Here is an 18,785-nt window from a genome sequence, read left to right on the forward strand (position 1 = left end):
ATTTTGATGGACTTCCTCTTAAGGAGCACAGGAAAGGCAATTGGAGACCATGGATTCAAATGGGGAGGGAAAACGCTCCTGGACTTAGATTATGCTGGTGATTTAAGCATATTAGATGAAAGTGTGAGCAAAATGAATGAATTTTTAGAGGTTTTGCGAGTTTAGGGTGCTAAAATAGGCTTGAAAATTAATATTAAGAAGACTAAGTCACTAAGGCTAGGAATAAGTGAAGATGAACAGGTGACATTAGGTAACGAAAAGATTGATCAGGTTGGGAGCTTCAGTTACCTTGGTAGTATTATTAGTAAAGATGGTGAGAGCAGTTAAGATGTTAAAAGTAGAATAGCTAAGGCTCAGGGTGTTTTTTCACAGTTAAAAAAAGTTTGGAAGAATAGAAAGATAAGTCTACAAACCAAGATTAGAATATTGGAAGCTACAGTGATGACAGTGGTCAAATATGGCTCTGAAGCATGGGCACTCTAAAAGGCAGATGAAAATTTACTAGATGTTTTCCAGAGAAATTGCCTACGGATTGTTCTGGGTACCCGGCTGACTGATCGTATTTCAAACGGTAGGTTGTACGAAAAGTGCGGTTCAATCCCGCTTTCTGGGGCTATAATGAAAGAAAGGTTGAGATGGCTAGGCCACGTTCTACGGATGAAGGATGACAGATTACCGAAGACTGTCCTTTTTGGCCAACCGTCTGGGGCTACACGAAAAGCAGGTCGTCCTTGTCTGGGTTGGGAGGATGTCATAAATAAAGATTTAAAGGAAATGGGAGCTTCCTGGGAGGGTATAAAGAGGGAGGCTTTAAATAGATTAGGTTGGAGGAAGAGCGTGCGTAGCTGTGTTGGCCTTAGGCGGCTTGGTGCTGCAGTGAGTTATTAGCAGTAGTAGTAGTAATATATAATCGCGGCCAGATCTTCTTCTAAGAGATACTATCTTGTCTCCTTTACCATCTCACATTTTTGACAAATTGGGGAATCAGTTCTTTCTTTTTGAGGGAGCTGATTTCGAAAATTCTCAATATCTTCAACGACTTTATTAAATGTTCATGCAACGTCCATTAACGGCAATGGTCGAGAAGTCAGACTACTCATGTTGACGGAATGGCTCTGATTGACCTAACCTTTGCTTGTGGTATGGATCACCTTGCAGAACTTGAAACACATATAGGTCCTTGTAGACTCCCCTAATTTGATCTACTCTTGACAGATCACCCAAATTTGATGTTGAAAGCTATCCCTTTGCGAGGGACTATGGGGTGGTTGTAGCAGAAGCAAATATTAAAATACCTATAAAACATGAGGGAATTTCAATGTTGCCACTGTTCAAACTGGGATGAGTTTTGATAATCAATTTACCGTAAAGCCCTGGAGATGATTCAGCGATGAAAACTCTAAAACAACAGCTGCCTTCCATGAAAATAAGATTGAAGAGGCAATTGATCAGTTTATAGCATCTATGCTAATTAAAGCATCTTCTCCAAGGCTTGGTTCAAAACAACAACAAAAAAATCACTGCAGACAGAAACTGATGAAAACTGGGTTGGTTCTTTTAGGGCATCACAACAGTTATAGACATAAAAGCAAATATGAAGAGAAACTGAGAAATGTAGCTTCAAAACGGCTGGGCTTAGGATTAGAGATTAGAGGATTAGAGGATTAGGGCTTAGGATTAGAGAAACTGAGAAATGTAGCTTCAAAACGGCAGGGCTTAGGATTAGAGATTAGAGGATTAGGGCTTATGTTTAGAGAAACTGAGAAATGTAGCTTCAAAACGGCAGGGCTTAGGATTAGAGGATTAGGGCTTAGGATTAGAGAAACTGAGAAATATAGCTTCAAAACGGCAGGGCAGAGTTGCCAGAGAACATGTTCCATCACTTAAATCAACCTTCATTCATCGCTACTAATCAACAGTACGACGATACAGTCTGATCAGAAAAGGCAGTCGCTCCTCTTAAAGCCTTTGCCCAACCTTCTACATTCAATGAGGGTGGGTCAGTCTCCTTCCATTTCTCACATCTCACGGACACGAGCATCAATTACGCAATTATATTCGTTTTTTTTATTTACTAATAATTTGAGTTATAAAAATCACAGGTTTGGATCACGAAATTCAAATATCCATAAAATACCATTTAACCTATGCATAACTGCATGAAGAAGACCCCCATCCCCCAAGATAAAATACAACTAAGAAAAGGGTAACTTCTTTTGTATGGCATTTCCGCAAACAACAACTGCAAAAACTGTTATATACCTCTTTTGATTATCTTCTACATCTCCCAACAAAAAAAGAGTGACAAGTCGAAGAACAGGTGAATTATAAATTGATATCAGTATAAATAAGGCGGCACAATTATTTGTCATTTCGTCTTTTCATATATATTTTATACTAATCGCATAATTACTAGGCAGCCATGCTTAAATTAAAAATTTTTTTTCGATAACTATTGGGCGTAGTCTAAAGGTGTATAAAGTATAGCAATTTTTACTAATTACACTGTTGTAATTTAGTCAACTATTTAGTTTTCTTGTTTTGTTGGATTTTGAAACACGTAGCTATTAGTAAATGTGTGCTAATCACAAAGTACCCACTCGCTACGCTACGTCGTCTTATTCTATCTGACGAAAACTTGGCAACTCTCAAAGTTTCGGTCGAAACCCATTAGTACTTTGTCATGTTTGTTGCTGTAACTTTGGTCGCAACCCTGGTAAGTGTTGACATCAACACTTACCAGGACTCAATTATTAGTTTTAGTTTGTATTCGTTAAATTGGGTATTACTAAAAATTTACATCCGGACATAAATTCCAAAACTTCATCGTAACAGTTGTATGTTTATCTTAATTTCATATTTTAGGGCCCTGGGAAATATAAGAGTCTAAGTGGTGGAAGATCATTCTTTGATTGAAAGTATATTGTTTGATCTGTCCAAGGACCTCTGATCAAGAATCTAAAAAAAAAAAGAATCATGTTTCACCAAAGGGTTAAAACTTTGTAAAAATTGGGTTGGTCCAGGATTCGAGCCTGAGACCTCTCGCGCCCTGATAGTGGAAGATTATTCTTTGATTGAAAGTATATTGTTTGACTTATCCAAGGACCTCTGATCAAGAATCTCAAAAACAGAATCATATTTCACCAAACAGTTAAAACTTGGTACTTGTTCATTAAATAAGCCTGGTTATAAGGGTGTAAACCAATTTGGTTTCTATGAAAAAAAAAACTAAACCTTTTCTAAAGTTGAAACGTTGATACCAAAATGACTAAGATGTTTCACTAGGAATGGATCTTCGACCATATCGTCTTCAGGATAACTGTATACGTCGGCTTTGCCATCTGGAGTTATCGTACCCAACTTCACAGCTAAAGGATACCCTACAAAATAGAACCAAAGCATTTCAGTAACTTATATTCTAAGCATTCAAGCCAGCTTTTTTTCAAAACACGTTTTTAAATTTTTGGTTACTATGGGCTAGAGTTCGTTCTTTACTAGGTTGCCCTAAGGGAGAAATGATGATACATGCTGAATAGAAGAGATCAGGCATTTCTCTTCAGTGGTCTCCTTATAAGTGATTAGACGAAACGACGCCATCCTATAGTCATCAAATCATTAGCGCTATTTGTTTAATTCGAGTTATACCCAAAAATGAAGGGTCGTTATTAGAGTTATAAGTCACAATTAAGACCAATTTAGAGACACGACCCTCCAACGTGCATTCAGAGCTCTAACACATACGTGTCGTCTGATACTTAGATAAATTTATGGTCAATATAGTTAAACATGTTCAAATTCAAGTTCGTTAATTGGAAACATATCTGCAACAACAAAAATCGAGAATTAGACATTCCCAAAGGGGGCCTTATGGCCCCAGACAATAGGGAGAATAAAGAAAAATGAAGATATGAAGACAAAACTGACAAAATCAGAGAAACAAACCTTGTTTTGATTATATTTTGGTTACCTTTTTGTGAATAGTAGTCAACAGCGTGGCCGTTGCCCCCAGACCCATCAAAGAATTTTCTTCCACAAAGAATACTGCCATCAGTTAAATTGAGCCACAAATTGTTTGTCAAGTCACATTTTTCGCACTGCCACCCACTAGGTGGTATCTTCACACCGTTATCAAGCTGCACCAAATCATGAGCATATCTACAAAAAAGAATTTAAAAGTACCTATGACATCAAAATAAAACACCTTGTACCCTGGTCCCATCTTAGGTCTATTTATATCTAAAACTGCGTTTTTCTAAGATTTTTTTTTAACTGTTTCAATATGACGAAACTTCTATGGCTGTATCACATTTGAAGGATTCATTCTTTACTATCGTTCTTTAGTAGATCCAGCTATGTGTTATATACTATATTAATTACAAAAGGCACTAGATGTAGTAATTTTAGTGCTTCAGATATTTTAATGCCGCAGGTCAAAGGACTCGTCTTTTTATATGAAGGATTCGTTCTTTACTATCGTTCTTTTTAGATCCAGCTATGTATTATAAAATATACTGTTTACAAAAGGCACTAGACGTAGCAATTTCTGTCCTGCAGTTGTTTCAGTGCCCCAGGGGAAAGGACTATTTTTCATATATGAAGGATTTTTGCTTTTCTACAGTTAAGAAACAGAGAGGAAAGATATACTGAAAAAAAATCAAATGGATTGCTAACCACAGAAAGAAAAGGCCTCAAAATCTGCAGAATCAAAACTAATAATAACAAGGCTACATTTGCTGAAGGATGCATAGTTAAATAGGCTAATATAGTAATAAAACAGATAAAAAATTGCACAAACATCAGAGGGGAAATATCATAGGTTTGATGGAAAGATGAGCTGTTTTCCTATTTTGTTCACGATTGAGCGATTCAGTCCCTGAAAAATGCTCAGTTATATAGAAAACAAAACAAAGAAATTATAGAAAATATATAATTCCTGGAAATATATATAATCATATATATAATTATAACATAATATAATTATAAATATATAATTATAGAAATTATAGAAAATATATAATTTATAGAAAACAAAGAAAAGCTGTTCTCATAAAAAAAAAAACTTTGAAAGCCTCAGTTTCATTTTTCAGAAAATCTTTCGTAAATAGTGGAAAATGAAGTTTTAAGGCAAGAATTTTTTTTTTTAGAGCTTTTTTTGGAGAAGGGTGGGTATCTCTATCTGCACTACTATAAAATCTTCAGTTATCACTAGAAAGCAAAGAATGATATTTTGTGCAATCAGATTACTTACAAAAGCTTCGTAATCGTAGTTAAATGTCTTACTTTGAAACAATCCTTTGTTCTCCATTCCACTCCGTAGCTTCCACTTCTGCTTTAAAGGATGCTGTCTCTGCAGCCAATATGCCAACAATGGCATCTTGAATCTGATAAAAACATAAAATACCATGAATATAAATACAAAACACTTGACTATTACTGCTAACAACCCAATGCATCACCAAGCCGCCAGAAACCAACATAGCGGCACAAGCTCCTCCTCCGCTATAATCTACTCAAAGTTTCACTCTCTACCCCCTCCCTATGAACATCCAACTTCCTTTAAATCCTTCCCTGTGACTTTTCCCAACTTCATTCGGAGTCGGCCTGCTTATTGGTTTCTTTTCTTTTCGAATATTTGTTAAATAGTTTCTTTTCTTTTATTACACCCCTAAAAGTGAAACCGAACTACAATTTTCATACAGCTTATTGATGGATATATGGTCAGTCATACGGGTACCTAAAGGGCTAAACATGTAGCTATTTTCGGGCACCGATTTCAGCAGCTCAGTGAGCCAATGATGCCAGTAGAAAAACAATGCCATTTGCGCGAGATTTTTAAAATTAAACATCATGGACACCATTAGTCAAGTGTAGGTTATCAATAGTTGCATGATTGATCTCAACTTATTGTTTAGTTTTTAATTCTTATTATTATATTTAAGCTCTTTTATCATTAAAATTTTAAATATTTTTGAATTTAATTTTATTCAAAAAATTTCAACTAAATTTTAAATTCTTTCATTATTAAATTATGAAGATCTTTTGTTATCAAATATTTAACTAAAACTATTATTATTTAGTTCTTTTAATTTTGCAGCTGAAGAAAAAGACACGATTGAGAATTTTTTTTTTACGATTTCGATGATATTCGGCACCATTTTTGTATATCGGCACCGAAATCTACAAAAATGTCCAAGCTAAAATCGAGTCCGTTTTCATTGCAAATCGTCGCCGAAAAAATCTACGTGTTTCCAACCCTTAAGACTATTCGTAAACAATTCCTCTGTAATACATTTTAAAAAATTCCCCTCGATGTACAGAAACAGGAAGATTTAAAGAGGTCAATAAAATAAGGACGTAAAATAATGACATGAAAAATAAGGTCAAGACCAAAAAATATGGATTTATATAGCAAATCAATAAAAGTATTTTCTTTGTGTATCTTCTCTATAATCATAACGGACATTTATAGTACCTATAAATTGATCATTAAATATTTAATAGGCATTAATTTCTCAAGTATTACAAACAAATTAACGCGTAAAGCATATCATAAAATGTCCCTCCGTGAGCCCATTTCTCCCTTCCCTGCTAACCAGACTTTGTGTAAAAAGATAGTCGCATTGCATCCTTTTGAACCACAATCACATAAGAACTTTCAACTAGTAGAATTGAAGAGCGAAAGTGAGCCAGTACCCCCCCCCCCCCACCCGCCTGATCGGTAGTTTCTTAGGAGAAATGTAGGAATGTTGAACAATGGTCAAAGTTGAATCTTGGTATGCGTTTCAATCTGTATGACTGTAGGACCAAAGAGGACATTTGGTTTCTGTGATATTGCTTCTATAACAGCATGCATTTACCCCCTGTGGCAAATCTGTAAATGAGATATCTGTATATTCCATAAGGCAGTACCTTTTCAATGTCTCTATTTTTATGCCACAAGGGGACAAGAACGTGGCATATCTATAGAATGAACTTCGGATGACTTTCTTTCCAAATACCATGAAAATTTTCAAAAGGGAGCCAGAGCAAGCAGTTGAAAGATGTGGCAATAGTGTATACAAAATCAAGGAGGAAACAGTTCAAACGATTCTTTCCGGCAAAATGTGATCCGTATCGTGTCTGAAAACAGGAGCAGAAGCGATGTACCAGAGCTACCCGTGTGCCGTTCAATGTGGCTGCTATAGGAAGAACAGGGTGCATGAGCGCCTCGCAAGCACACAGGACTTAAAATCCTATGTCCCTCCGGACACTGGTTCGGTTCCTGGTGTTGCCAAACCCTAAGCCCTAGCCTAGAATGGGGGTCAGTGGTGTAACTCTAAAAAATCAGTTGGGACATGGAGGCACTTTTGAGGCCTCAACCTCCATCAGTTGGATTCTATTCTGCAAACTATATTGAGTGGTTGGCAGGGTTTAATCATGGTATCACCAATGTTGACAGTGAGGTCACTTGGCAATAATTTATTTTTTGAGCCGTCGATACGAAGGAGTCAAGTAGATTCAATCGCATTCTTGGCCTCTACTAATGACAAACATTTCTGCTGAAATACAGATATCGTGCAGAATACATGGAGGATATCGTTTTGCATCTCTTGCGACATTTCTGTCCTACACACGCTCCTTCTCTGTTCTAACCTATTCAAAGCCTCACTCTTTTCATCCTCCCAAGAAGTTCCCATTTCACTTAAATCTTTCCTTATGGCATCCTCCGACCCCATTCGGGGACTACCCCCTTTTCGTTTGGCCCTAGACGGTTGGTTGACAAAGACAATATTTGGCAACCTTTCATCCCTCATTCGCAGAAGGTGTCCTAGCCATCTCATCCTTTCTCTCATTATAGACCAAGACAGCGGGATTGAACTCCATTTTCCTACAACTTATTATTTGAGATACTGTCAGTCAGTTGGGTGTCGTTCACAAAACAAACCACACGCAATTCCTCTTGAAAAGATCTAGCAACTGTTCTTCCGTTTTTCGGAGGCCTTTCCAGCGCGAGTATAGGCTAAACAAAGATTTAAGATGGATCTAAGATTCGTGAGTTCCCTCATCTTGACAAGGAATAATCCTCGAAAAATTTTTTTTCACTAATTAGCGATTCTTATGAATTACTTCAGCCAGGTTAAATTTACTCGCAGCATAGGGCATCTGATATCTTAATGAAAATCTAGGCCTTTCTGATTTAACAAGAGGAAGATGAAGCTTATTGGAGCTTATTACTTCTTATGAATAAGCTTATGCTTCTTATGAATTACTTCAGCCAGGTTAAATTTATTCACAGCATAGGGCATCTGATACCTTAATGAAAATCTAGACCTTTCTGATTTAACAAGAGGAAGATGAAGCTTATTGGAGCTTATTACTTCTTATGAATAAGCTTATGCTTCTTATGAATTACTTCAGCCAGGTTAAATTTATTCGCAGCATAGGGCATATGATACCTTAATGAAAATCTAGGTCTTTTTGATTTAACAAGAGGAACATGAAGCTTATTGGAGCTTATTACTTCTTATGAATAAGCTTATACTCTTAAGCTTATACTTCTTATGAATTACTTCAGCCATGTTAAATTTATTCGCAGCATAGGGCACCTGATACCTTATTGAAAATCTAGGCCTTTCCGATTTAAAAAGAGGAAGATGAAGCTTATTGTAGCAAACAAGGACACAGAAAATGGGAACCCTGGCAACAGCCTTATCAAATTTTTTTTGGATATTTAATGTCAAAAAACTATGCCGCTACTTGTAGTTCTTTTAGTTGTTTGAGGTTAGGAATATCCAGAAATGAAAGAGGGTTTGGGTTTCTCATGGGTTGTAGTTTTGAAGGGCGAGGGATAAAAGAGCCAAGCAATGTTGCTGCCTTATCCTGGATTATCTGCAGGGTTTGTGAGAGAACTGCAAACGTGTTGAGGTAAATTGTAGGACAATATTTAAGATAGGATTCAATAGGGGAATTATACAATAAGGGAATTCCGTGCGATTTTATGGTATTTTGAGCCTCATGTCTCTTCTCTTTCCAAACATGTTTTGCATGTTTTTTTTTAGTTCTGTTCCATCTTTACATTCAGTTCAGAGTCAATGAAATTGCTTTTCCATCTTTACATTCCGTTCTGCTCCATCTTTACATTCAGGTCGGAGTCAATGAAATTGCTTTTCAATCTTTACATTCAGTTCCAAGTCAATGAATTGTTTATTTGTTTTTTGTTTGTTTTTTTTTAGTTCTGCTCCATTTTCACATTCAGTTCTGAGTCAATGAATTTTTTTTTTTTTTATTTCGCTCCATCTTTACATGTTTTTTTTTTTTTCAGTTCTGAGTCAATGAAAGTCAATTTGTTTATTTGTTTTATGTTTTTTTTTTTTTTTTAGTTCTGCTCCATTTTCACATTCGGTTCTGAGTCAATGAATTGTTTGTTTGTTTTTTTCGCTCCATCTTTACGTGTTTTTTTCAGTTCTGAGTCAATGAAATTATCAGAAGCAATAAGAAATCTATATCTATATTTATAAAAATAAGTTGTTTGTGTCTGTCGAGTGACGTCATGTTTGTGTGTCGACTAACGCCATGTTTGTGTGTCGACTGACGTCATGTTTGTCGACTGACGAAATTAAAGACCGTGACATCGGGACACAAATGACAACCGGGACACAGGGGATATAAATGACGACCGGGACACTCAAAGAGGAAGCGACCGGGACACAAGGAATGTTTGATTAGCAATAACCATCAACAAAGCACCGGGACACAAATGACGACCAAGACACAGGGAATATAAATGACGACCAGGACACTCAAAGAGAAATTACAGACCGGGACACCGGAGCACAAATGACAACCGGAACAAAAATGACGACCGGGACACAGGGAATAACACCGGGACACAAATGACGACCGGCACACCGGGAAACAACAACGGGGACGCCAGGAGGCACAGGGGGATATATAAATGACGACGGGGACACAGGGAAAGTTCGATTAGCAACCACCATCAACAAAGCAAGGGCAATCATTAGAATAATGAGGTATATATCTGAATACAGATTGTTTTTCCCATGGACAATTATATATTGCATGTTCAAGAGTCGGTAAACCTGACAATCTATTTATATGCACAGACAATGGGACAGCCAAGAATGTTGTATATTCGCAAGTTTTACGTAGTTGATATATATATATATATATATATATATATATATATATATATATATATATATATATATATATATATATATATATATATTCACAGGTGGGACACAGGGACACAACAACAATGGCGCGTAACTAATATGGCGCGTAACGACTTACGCGCGCGGGGGAGCTTGGGGGGCGCGAAGCACCCCCACCAACTAGGTGTTGGCTAACAGCTAATATAAGTTGTTTGTATGTTTGACAACTGGCGTCATTATAAGGATTGAGCATTATGACGTCATGTATGTATTTTGTATGTTTGTATATGAAGTCATTATAAGTATATAAGGCTTGCTATTCAAAGAGAATATTTAGTATAAATCCTACAATGGCAGAAGAAACAGCCAGGGAACCAAATCGTGCGAGAAATCTATCTATATAAAAATAAGTTGTCTGTGTTATGTCTGTTACACTTTGTCTGTTAAGCCAGATTATATCTTCTATATCTATATATATATAAATAAGTTGTCTGTCTGTCTGTCTGTGGATCAGGTGACGTCATGTTTCTGTGTCGGCTGACGTCATGAAATTAGTTGTCGTCATTTTTGCTTTGACGGTGACGTCATTAACGGTATTTAAGACATTTGTTCACGGAAAAATGTTTAATTGTAAAATGACTGAAGAACCTATTGGGTTTGGGATTTTGACTTGGATAAGGTCATCAATGCCTACCAGATTTAAGTTAAAAAAACAAAGGTTCGTCGATATGTACTTCATAGTGACGCTGAAAAATAAAGAAGAAAAAGAAAACTGAAAAAAGAAAAAAGGTAAAAAACTAAAAAAAAAACTAAAAAGAAAAAACACTCAAAGAGAAATTACAGACCGGGACACAAATGACGACCGAGACAGAGGGAATATAAGTGACGACCGGGAACCTCAAAGAGAAATTACACACTGGGACACCCGGACACAAATCACGACCGGGACACAGGGAATATAAATGACGACCGGGACACAGGGACACAACTACAATGGGGACGCCGGGGGCACAGGCAGGATATATAAATGACGACCGGGACACAGGGATTGTTCGAATAGAAATTACAGACCAGGACACCGGGACACAAATGACGACCGGGACACAGGGACAATTATATGTTGCATGTTCAAGAGTCAGTAAACCTGACAATCTATTTATATGCACAGACAATGGGACAGCGAAGAATGTTGTATATTCGCATGTTTTACGTAGTTAAAAACATATATTTATATCTATCTCTATTCACAGATGGGACACAGGGACACAACTACAATGGCGCGTAACTAATATGGCGCGTAACGACTTACGCGCGCGGGGGGGCTTGGGGGGCGCGAAGCGCCCCACCAACTAGGTGTTGGGGTGGCGCGAAGCGCCACCCCAACAGCTAGTATATATATAAAAATAAGTTGTATGTATTTTTGTGTTGAGGGTTTAAATGTAAAAACTGGGAATTCCATAAATATTTCGAAATATTTTGACAAGACATTAATGTGATTTGAAAACCTTAAAAAAGATACTTAAAATTTGAGGTTTATTATAAATTGTTGAGGTTTAGCAAGCTTGGCACGTAGAGATTTTTCAAACTGTCAATGTTATAGAATGTTACCAAAAAGCAAAACCAGGCTTGCGGTTCAAAGAGAAAGGGCCAGATTAGGAATGTGCAATTTACGTCAACGAAGGCGTGTCGAGGAACTACCAGAGCAACGCGAAACCAGACTTGCTGCTGAAAGAGAAAGTAAAAAAAGAAGACGTGTCGAGGAATCACAAGAGCAACGTGAAAACAGGCTTGCGGCTTCAAGAAATAATGCTAGATTAGGAATGTACAATTTACGTCAACGAAGGCGTGTCGAGGAACTACCAGAGCAACGCGAAACCAGACTTGCAGCTAAAAGAAAAAGTGAAAAAAGAAGGCGTGCCGAGGAATCACAAGAACAGCAAGAAAACAGGCCGAGAAATCACAAGAGCAACCTGAAAATTATCGCCTGGCATTCAGGTACAGCCCAGTCGATGATTATAGTTGATGTGTTCAAATCGGGACTATGTCTAAAATTTGTCCCTATTGCAAGGCCTTGAAATTCAATGGTGAAACAATGGGAATGTGTTGCGCCTCAGGAAAAGTGAAACTTCCTCTATTGGCTGCACCACCAGAGCCATTGAAGACTTTGCTTACTGGAACTACGTCAGAATCTAAGCGTTTTTTTTATCGCAGATCAGAAAATATAAATCATGTTTCCAAATGACGTCGTTTGGTGCCCAAATCGAAAATCCAGATCAATTTATGCCTACGTTCAAAGTAAAAGGGCAAATTTATCATAGAGCAGAGTCCCTTCTACCATTCTCGGGCGAGAATCATAAATTTTTACAATTGTACTTCATCAGTGATAGAAATTCTGAATTAAATACACGTTGCGAAATTTTTCCCAACGTTGAAAGGACAATCGTTTCCCAATTGCAACATCTTCTCCACGAAAATAATAATTTAGTGCGTCTGTTCAAAACAGCCATCGATTTGATGCCTACTGATACGCATAAAATTGTTATTTCCGCTGACAAAACGCCTCCTGGCCAACATGTGCGTAGCTATCATGCTCCAACTATTGACGAAGTGGCAATCGTTATGGTCGGTGGTCAGTTTTTACCTCGAGATATTATTCTTCATAAGCGAAACGCTCAGTTGGTACGAATTGCTGAAACTCATCGATGCTACGATGCCCTACAATATCCTATCATTTTTTGGGATGGAGCCGACGGCTATCACTTTAATATTAAATTGATAAATCCAGCCACTAACGAAGAAATGAATAAGAAATGCAGTGCAATGCATTATTATTAGTATAGACTAATGATTCGGCAGGATGAAGACAATTATATTTTAAAATGCCGTCAATTGTTTCACCAATACGTCGTTGATATGTATGCAAAAATTAAATCAGAACGTTTGCTATTTATCCGTCTGAACCAGACCAAGCTCCGCTCTGAACAATACATTCATTTGCGAGATGCAGCTGTAAATGACGGTAATACCACAAACGTTGGAAGATTAACGATTTTACCTTCGTCATATGCTGGCAGTCCCCGTCATATGCATGAATATGCTCAAGATGCTATTGCATATGTTCGTCTCTATGGTCGTCCAGATTTATTTATTACATTTAAATGTAATCAATCTTGGGACGAGATACAGCAGCTTTTACTTCAAGGACAATCGGCGGTTCATAGACATGACATTACGGCCCGTGTATTTCGGCAAAAGTTGAAATCACTGATAAACTACATAGTAAAACTTGAAGTGTTTGGGTCAGTGCAATGCTGGATGTACTCAGTGGAATGGCAAAAACGAGGTTTGCCACACGCACATATACTAATCTGGCTACATAATAAAATTACTTCTAACGAAATTGATGATGTGGTTTCCGCTGAAATACCTGATGAAAATGTCAATAAGGGGTTATATGATATTGTTGTAAAAATTATGATACATGGACCTTGCGGTGAACTGAACGAAAATTCACCATGCATGGCCAAAGGAAGGTGCACAAAGCAATATCCTCGACTTTTAGTATCCAACACAATTACTGGCAATGATGGTTACCTACAATATAGAAGAAGATCTACTGAAGATGGCGGTAAAACAGCAATAATAAAGAAGCGTAACGGTACCACCATCGAAGTAGATAACCAGTGAGTTGTTCCATATTCCCCATTATTATCAAAAACATTTAATGCACACAAAAACGTTGAATACTGTAACTCCGTAAAGGCAATCAAATACATATGCAAATACGTCAACAAAGGCAGTGACATGGCAGTTTTTGGCTTGCAGTCCGAAATCAAAGATATCGACGAAATCGTACAATATCAGGCTGGAAGATACATAAGCAGTAATGAAGCTGTTTGGGGAATTCTTTTATTTCCGATACATGAACGTAGTCCAGCTGTTGTTCACTTAGCGGTACATTTACAGAATGGTCAATGTGTTTATTTTTCAGAATCCAACGTGCAACAAAGAGCCCTGAATCCACTGATACAAAGTTAACTGCTTTCTTTTCGCTATGCAAAAATGATTCTTTTGCAAAAAAACTGCTGTATGCTGAAGTGCCTTCGTATACACGTGGAATACTAAAAATAAAGTATTTGAACGTCGAAAAAAGGGTAAGTCAGTCGACGGCCAACCTACCATCTTCAAAGATACCACGATAGGAAGACTCTACACTGTTCACCCCAATCAACATGAATGCTTCTTTCTAAGCCTGCTTTTGGTGAATGTACCCGGTCCGACGTACTTTGAGTATTTGAGAACTGTAAACGGTACTATACATGACACTTGCCGTAGTGCATGCCAAGCTCTGAATTTATTGGAGAATGACCAACACTGGGATAACTGCATCAATGGCGCGTGCGAAACGTCAACTCCAAGTCAAATTCGTGCATTTTTTGGCATCATACTAACAACTTGCTCTCCATCAGCTCCTACAGAGTTATGGGGAAAATATAAGTCAAAAATGTCCGTAGATATACTCCATCGAAAACCGTTAGAGACGTCAGATATAACTTTTGATTTTACATCAGAAATTTATAACTACACTTTAGTTATTATAGAAGATTTGTGCGTATGTATGGCAAACAAGCCTCTTCAGGATTTGGGAATGCCTTCACCTAATCGTACCGCTGCTGTTTCGACATGTGTAGAATTGGATCGTGAACAAAGTTACAGTACGAGTGATCTATTGTCGTATGTACAAAATAACATTTCCAAGTTAACGTCGGAACAAAAAGACATTTATGATACGATAATGCATTGTGTCGATAACAACGTTGGAGAAATTTTCTTTTTGGATGCGCCAGGAGGTACTGGTAAAACGTTTGTGATAAAACTGATTCTGGCATCAATGCGATCAAAAAATGATATAGCGTTGGCAATTGTGTCGTCCAGAATAGCCGCAACGTTGCTGCCTGGTGGAAGAACTGCTCATTCCGCTTTGAAATTGCCTCTGAATTTCCATTCTACAGAAACTCCCACGTGCAATATTTCCAAATCATCCGGGATGGGTAAAGTATTGCAGCAATGCAAACTTATTATTTGAGACGAGTGCACAAAGGCACACAAAAAATCGCTCGAGGCTCTAGATCAATGTTTGAAAGATTTGCGAGGAAATTCCAAACCCTTTGGCAGCAAATTAATATTGCTTGCGGGATATTTCAGGAAAACATTACCTATAATACCTAGATCAACCCCTGCAGACGAAATGAATACTTGCCTGAAAAATTCTAATTTATGGGCACACGTAAAAACATTAAAATTAACTACAAATATGCGTGTCCGATTGCAAAACGATGACTCTGGTCAAACATTTTCAGATCAATTGCTGGCAATTGGAAACGGAAAGCTCCCAGTAGACTCAATTTCAGGACATATACAACTGCCTGCTGAATTCTGTAATTTAGTGACGTCCAAAAATGAATTGATTGAAAAAGTAATTCCGATTATTCTAAACAATTATAAAAATAATAAATGGCTAAGTGAAAGAGCGATTCTTGCGCCCAAAAATATAGACATCCACGAAATCAACAATATTGTTTTGACCAAGATTCGAGAAATGGCAGTCCTTTACAAGTCAGTCGACACAGTTTTGGAACCAAATGAGGCGGTTAATTATCCATCTGAATTTTTAAATTCCGTGGATCTTTCAGGGTTTCCACCACACGTGCAACAACTAAAAATAGGCGTACCAATAAAACTGTTAAGAAATATCAACCCACCAAAGCTTTGCAATGGCACGCGACTTGCCGTAAAAAAAAAAAAAAAACAATGGAAAACGTAATAGAGGCCACAATCTTGACAGGGCCTTTTGAGGGTGAGGCTGTTCTTATTCCTCGCATTCCCATGATTCCAACGGATCTGCCTTTTCAATTTAAAAGATTGCAATTTCCAATTCGATTAGCATTTGCAATCACCATCAACAAAGCTCAAGGTCAATCACTAGAAAAATGTGGTATAGATCTTAATACTGATTGTTTTTCCCATGGACAATTGTACGTTGCATGTTCGAGGGTCGGTAAACCTGACAATCTATTTATATGCAGCGACAATTGGACAGCGAAGAATGTTGTATATTCGCAAGTTTTATGCAGTTAATTTGTATTGTATCTATCTATCTATCTATCTATCTATATAAAAATAAGCTGTGTGTATGCATGTTTGTTTGTTTGTAAAAAGAGCGTTTGCATATGACGTCATTATTAGTACATAAGGCTTTGTATATGCACAGACAATGGGAAAGCCAAGAATGTTATATATTCGCAAGTTTTAAGTAGTTCAAAACACATATATAAATCTATCTATATTCATAGGTGGTACACAGGGACACAACTACAATGGCGCTTAACTAATATGGCGCGTAACGACTTACGTGCGGGGGGGGGCTTGGGGGGGCAAAGCGCCCCCACCAACTAAGTGTTGGGGTGGCGCGAAGCGCCACCCCAACAGCTAGTCTTAGTATAAATCCTACAATGGCAGAAGAAACAGCCAAGGAAGCGGGTCAAAGAGATAATGCCAAAAGGCTTGCGGCTAAAGAATGCAAAACCGCGCAGTTCGATGAAAATCAACCTGGACAGCGAGAATCAAAACGTATCATAACTGAAAATGATAGCGATGATGATTGGGTTTGGGATTTTGACTTGGATAAGGTCATCAATGCCTACTAGATTTTAGTTTAAAAAAACAAAAGTTCGGCGATATGTATTTCATAGTGACGAAAGACAAGCCAAGGTAAAACAAACCAAACAACATGAAAGTAATACCGATGATAAAAAAACGACGTTGAAAGGACTATCGTTTCCCAGTTGCAACGTCTTTTCCACAAAAATAAAAATTTAGTGCTTCTGTTCAAAACAGCAATCGAATTGATGCCTACTGATACGCATAAAATTGTTAACGGCCCGTGTCTTCCGGCAAGCGTTGCTCTCCTTCATCTCCTACAGAGTTATGGGAGAAATACAAATCGCAAATGGCCGAGGATATACTCCACCGAATACGGCTAGAGGTCAGATATGACCTTGGACTTTACAACTGCACTTTACTTATGATTGAAGATTTGTGCTTATCTATTGCAAACAAACTTCTCAATCATTTGGGAATGCCTTCACCTGATCGTACTGCTTCTACATCTACATGTGTAGAATGGGATCGTGAAGAAAGTTACAACACAATTGATCTATTGTCGTATGTACAAACAAATATTTTTAAGTTAACGTCTGTACAAAAAGGCATCTATGATCAGATAATGCATTGTGTCGATAACCAAGTTGGAGAAATCTTCGTCTTGGATATGCCAGGAGGTAAAAAGTTTCTAATTAGATTGATGCTTCTGGCATCAATTCAATCCAAAAATGCCAGCGTTGGCCCTAGCCTCGTCCGGAATAGCCGCAACGTTGCTGCCTGGTGGTAGAACTGCTCATTCCGCTTTGAAATATGCAATATGCAATGCAATCAATATGAATATGCAATCTACAGACACTCCCACGTGCAACATTTCCAAATCATCTGGAATGGGTAAAGTATTACAGCAATGCAAACTTATTGTTTGGGACGAGTGCACAATGGCGCACAAAAATCGCTCAAGGCTCTCGAGCGATCATTGCAAGATTTGTGAGTAAATTCTAAACCTTTCGGCAGCACATTAATATTGCTTATGGGAGATTTCAGGCAAAACATTACCTATTATTCCTAGATCGACACCTGCGGATGAAATAAATGCTTGCCTGAAAAATTCTTATTTATGGGCACACGTAAATATATTAAAATTAACTTTGAATATGCGTGTCAGATTGCAAAACAATCACTCCGGTGAAACATTTTCAGATTAGTTTCTGACAATTGGAAACGGAATGTACCCAGTTGACTCAATTTCAGGACGTGTACTACTGCCTCCTGAATTCTGTAATTTAGTGACGTCAAAAAATGATTTGGTTGAAAAAGTATTTCCGAATATTCTAACCAACTATAAAAATTATAAATTGCTAAGTGAACGAACGATTCTGGCAGCCAAGAACAAAGACGTCCACGAAATCAACAATATTATTCTGACCAAGATTCGAGACCAGGCAGTCATTTACAAGTCAGTCGACACAGTTGTGAAATCAAATGAAGCGGTCAACTATCCGTCAGAATTTTTAAATTCCGTGTATCTCCCAGGGTTTCCACCACACGTGCTACAACTAAAAATAGACGTACCAATAATACTGTTGCGAAATATTAACACATCAAAGCTTTGCAATGGCCCACGACTTGCCGTAAAAAAACAATGGGAAACGTAATAGAGGCAACAATCTTGACAGGGCCTTCTGAGGGTGAGGCTGTTCTTATTCCTCGCATTCCTATGATTCCAACGGCCTTTTCAATTTAAAATATTGCAATTCCCAATTCGATTAGCAACTAAAAAAAAAGAAAAAACTGAAAAAAAGAAAAAAATAAAAGAGGAAAAAAAGAGAAAAAAAGAAAAAACACAGCTCAATGGCAATCATTAAAAAAAACAAAAAAAATATGTTAATACAGATTGTATTATTGAATACTTGATTAATATAGAGTGATAGAGAAAATGGAAAAGAACTATCCATATTCACAGGTGGG

General features: G+C 37.5%; 1 protein-coding gene across 1 annotated transcript in view; it reads right to left on the bottom strand.

The window, feature by feature from the left end:
- LOC136030542 (ubiquitin carboxyl-terminal hydrolase 5-like) overlaps positions 1–18,785 on the bottom strand; it is a 133,418-nt gene that overhangs the window by 47,014 nt on the left and 67,619 nt on the right. The window contains exons 4-6 of the mRNA XM_065709592.1: positions 5,281–5,381; positions 3,968–4,155; positions 3,235–3,380 (exon numbers count right to left, since the gene is read on the bottom strand). Of these exons, the coding sequence (XP_065565664.1) occupies positions 3,235–3,380; positions 3,968–4,155; positions 5,281–5,381 (435 nt within the window). The remainder of the gene's footprint in view (positions 1–3,234; positions 3,381–3,967; positions 4,156–5,280; positions 5,382–18,785) is intronic.

Source organism: Artemia franciscana, chromosome 8 (genome assembly GCF_032884065.1).
Source record: "Artemia franciscana chromosome 8, ASM3288406v1, whole genome shotgun sequence".
Classification (NCBI taxonomy): domain Eukaryota; kingdom Metazoa; phylum Arthropoda; class Branchiopoda; order Anostraca; family Artemiidae; genus Artemia; species Artemia franciscana.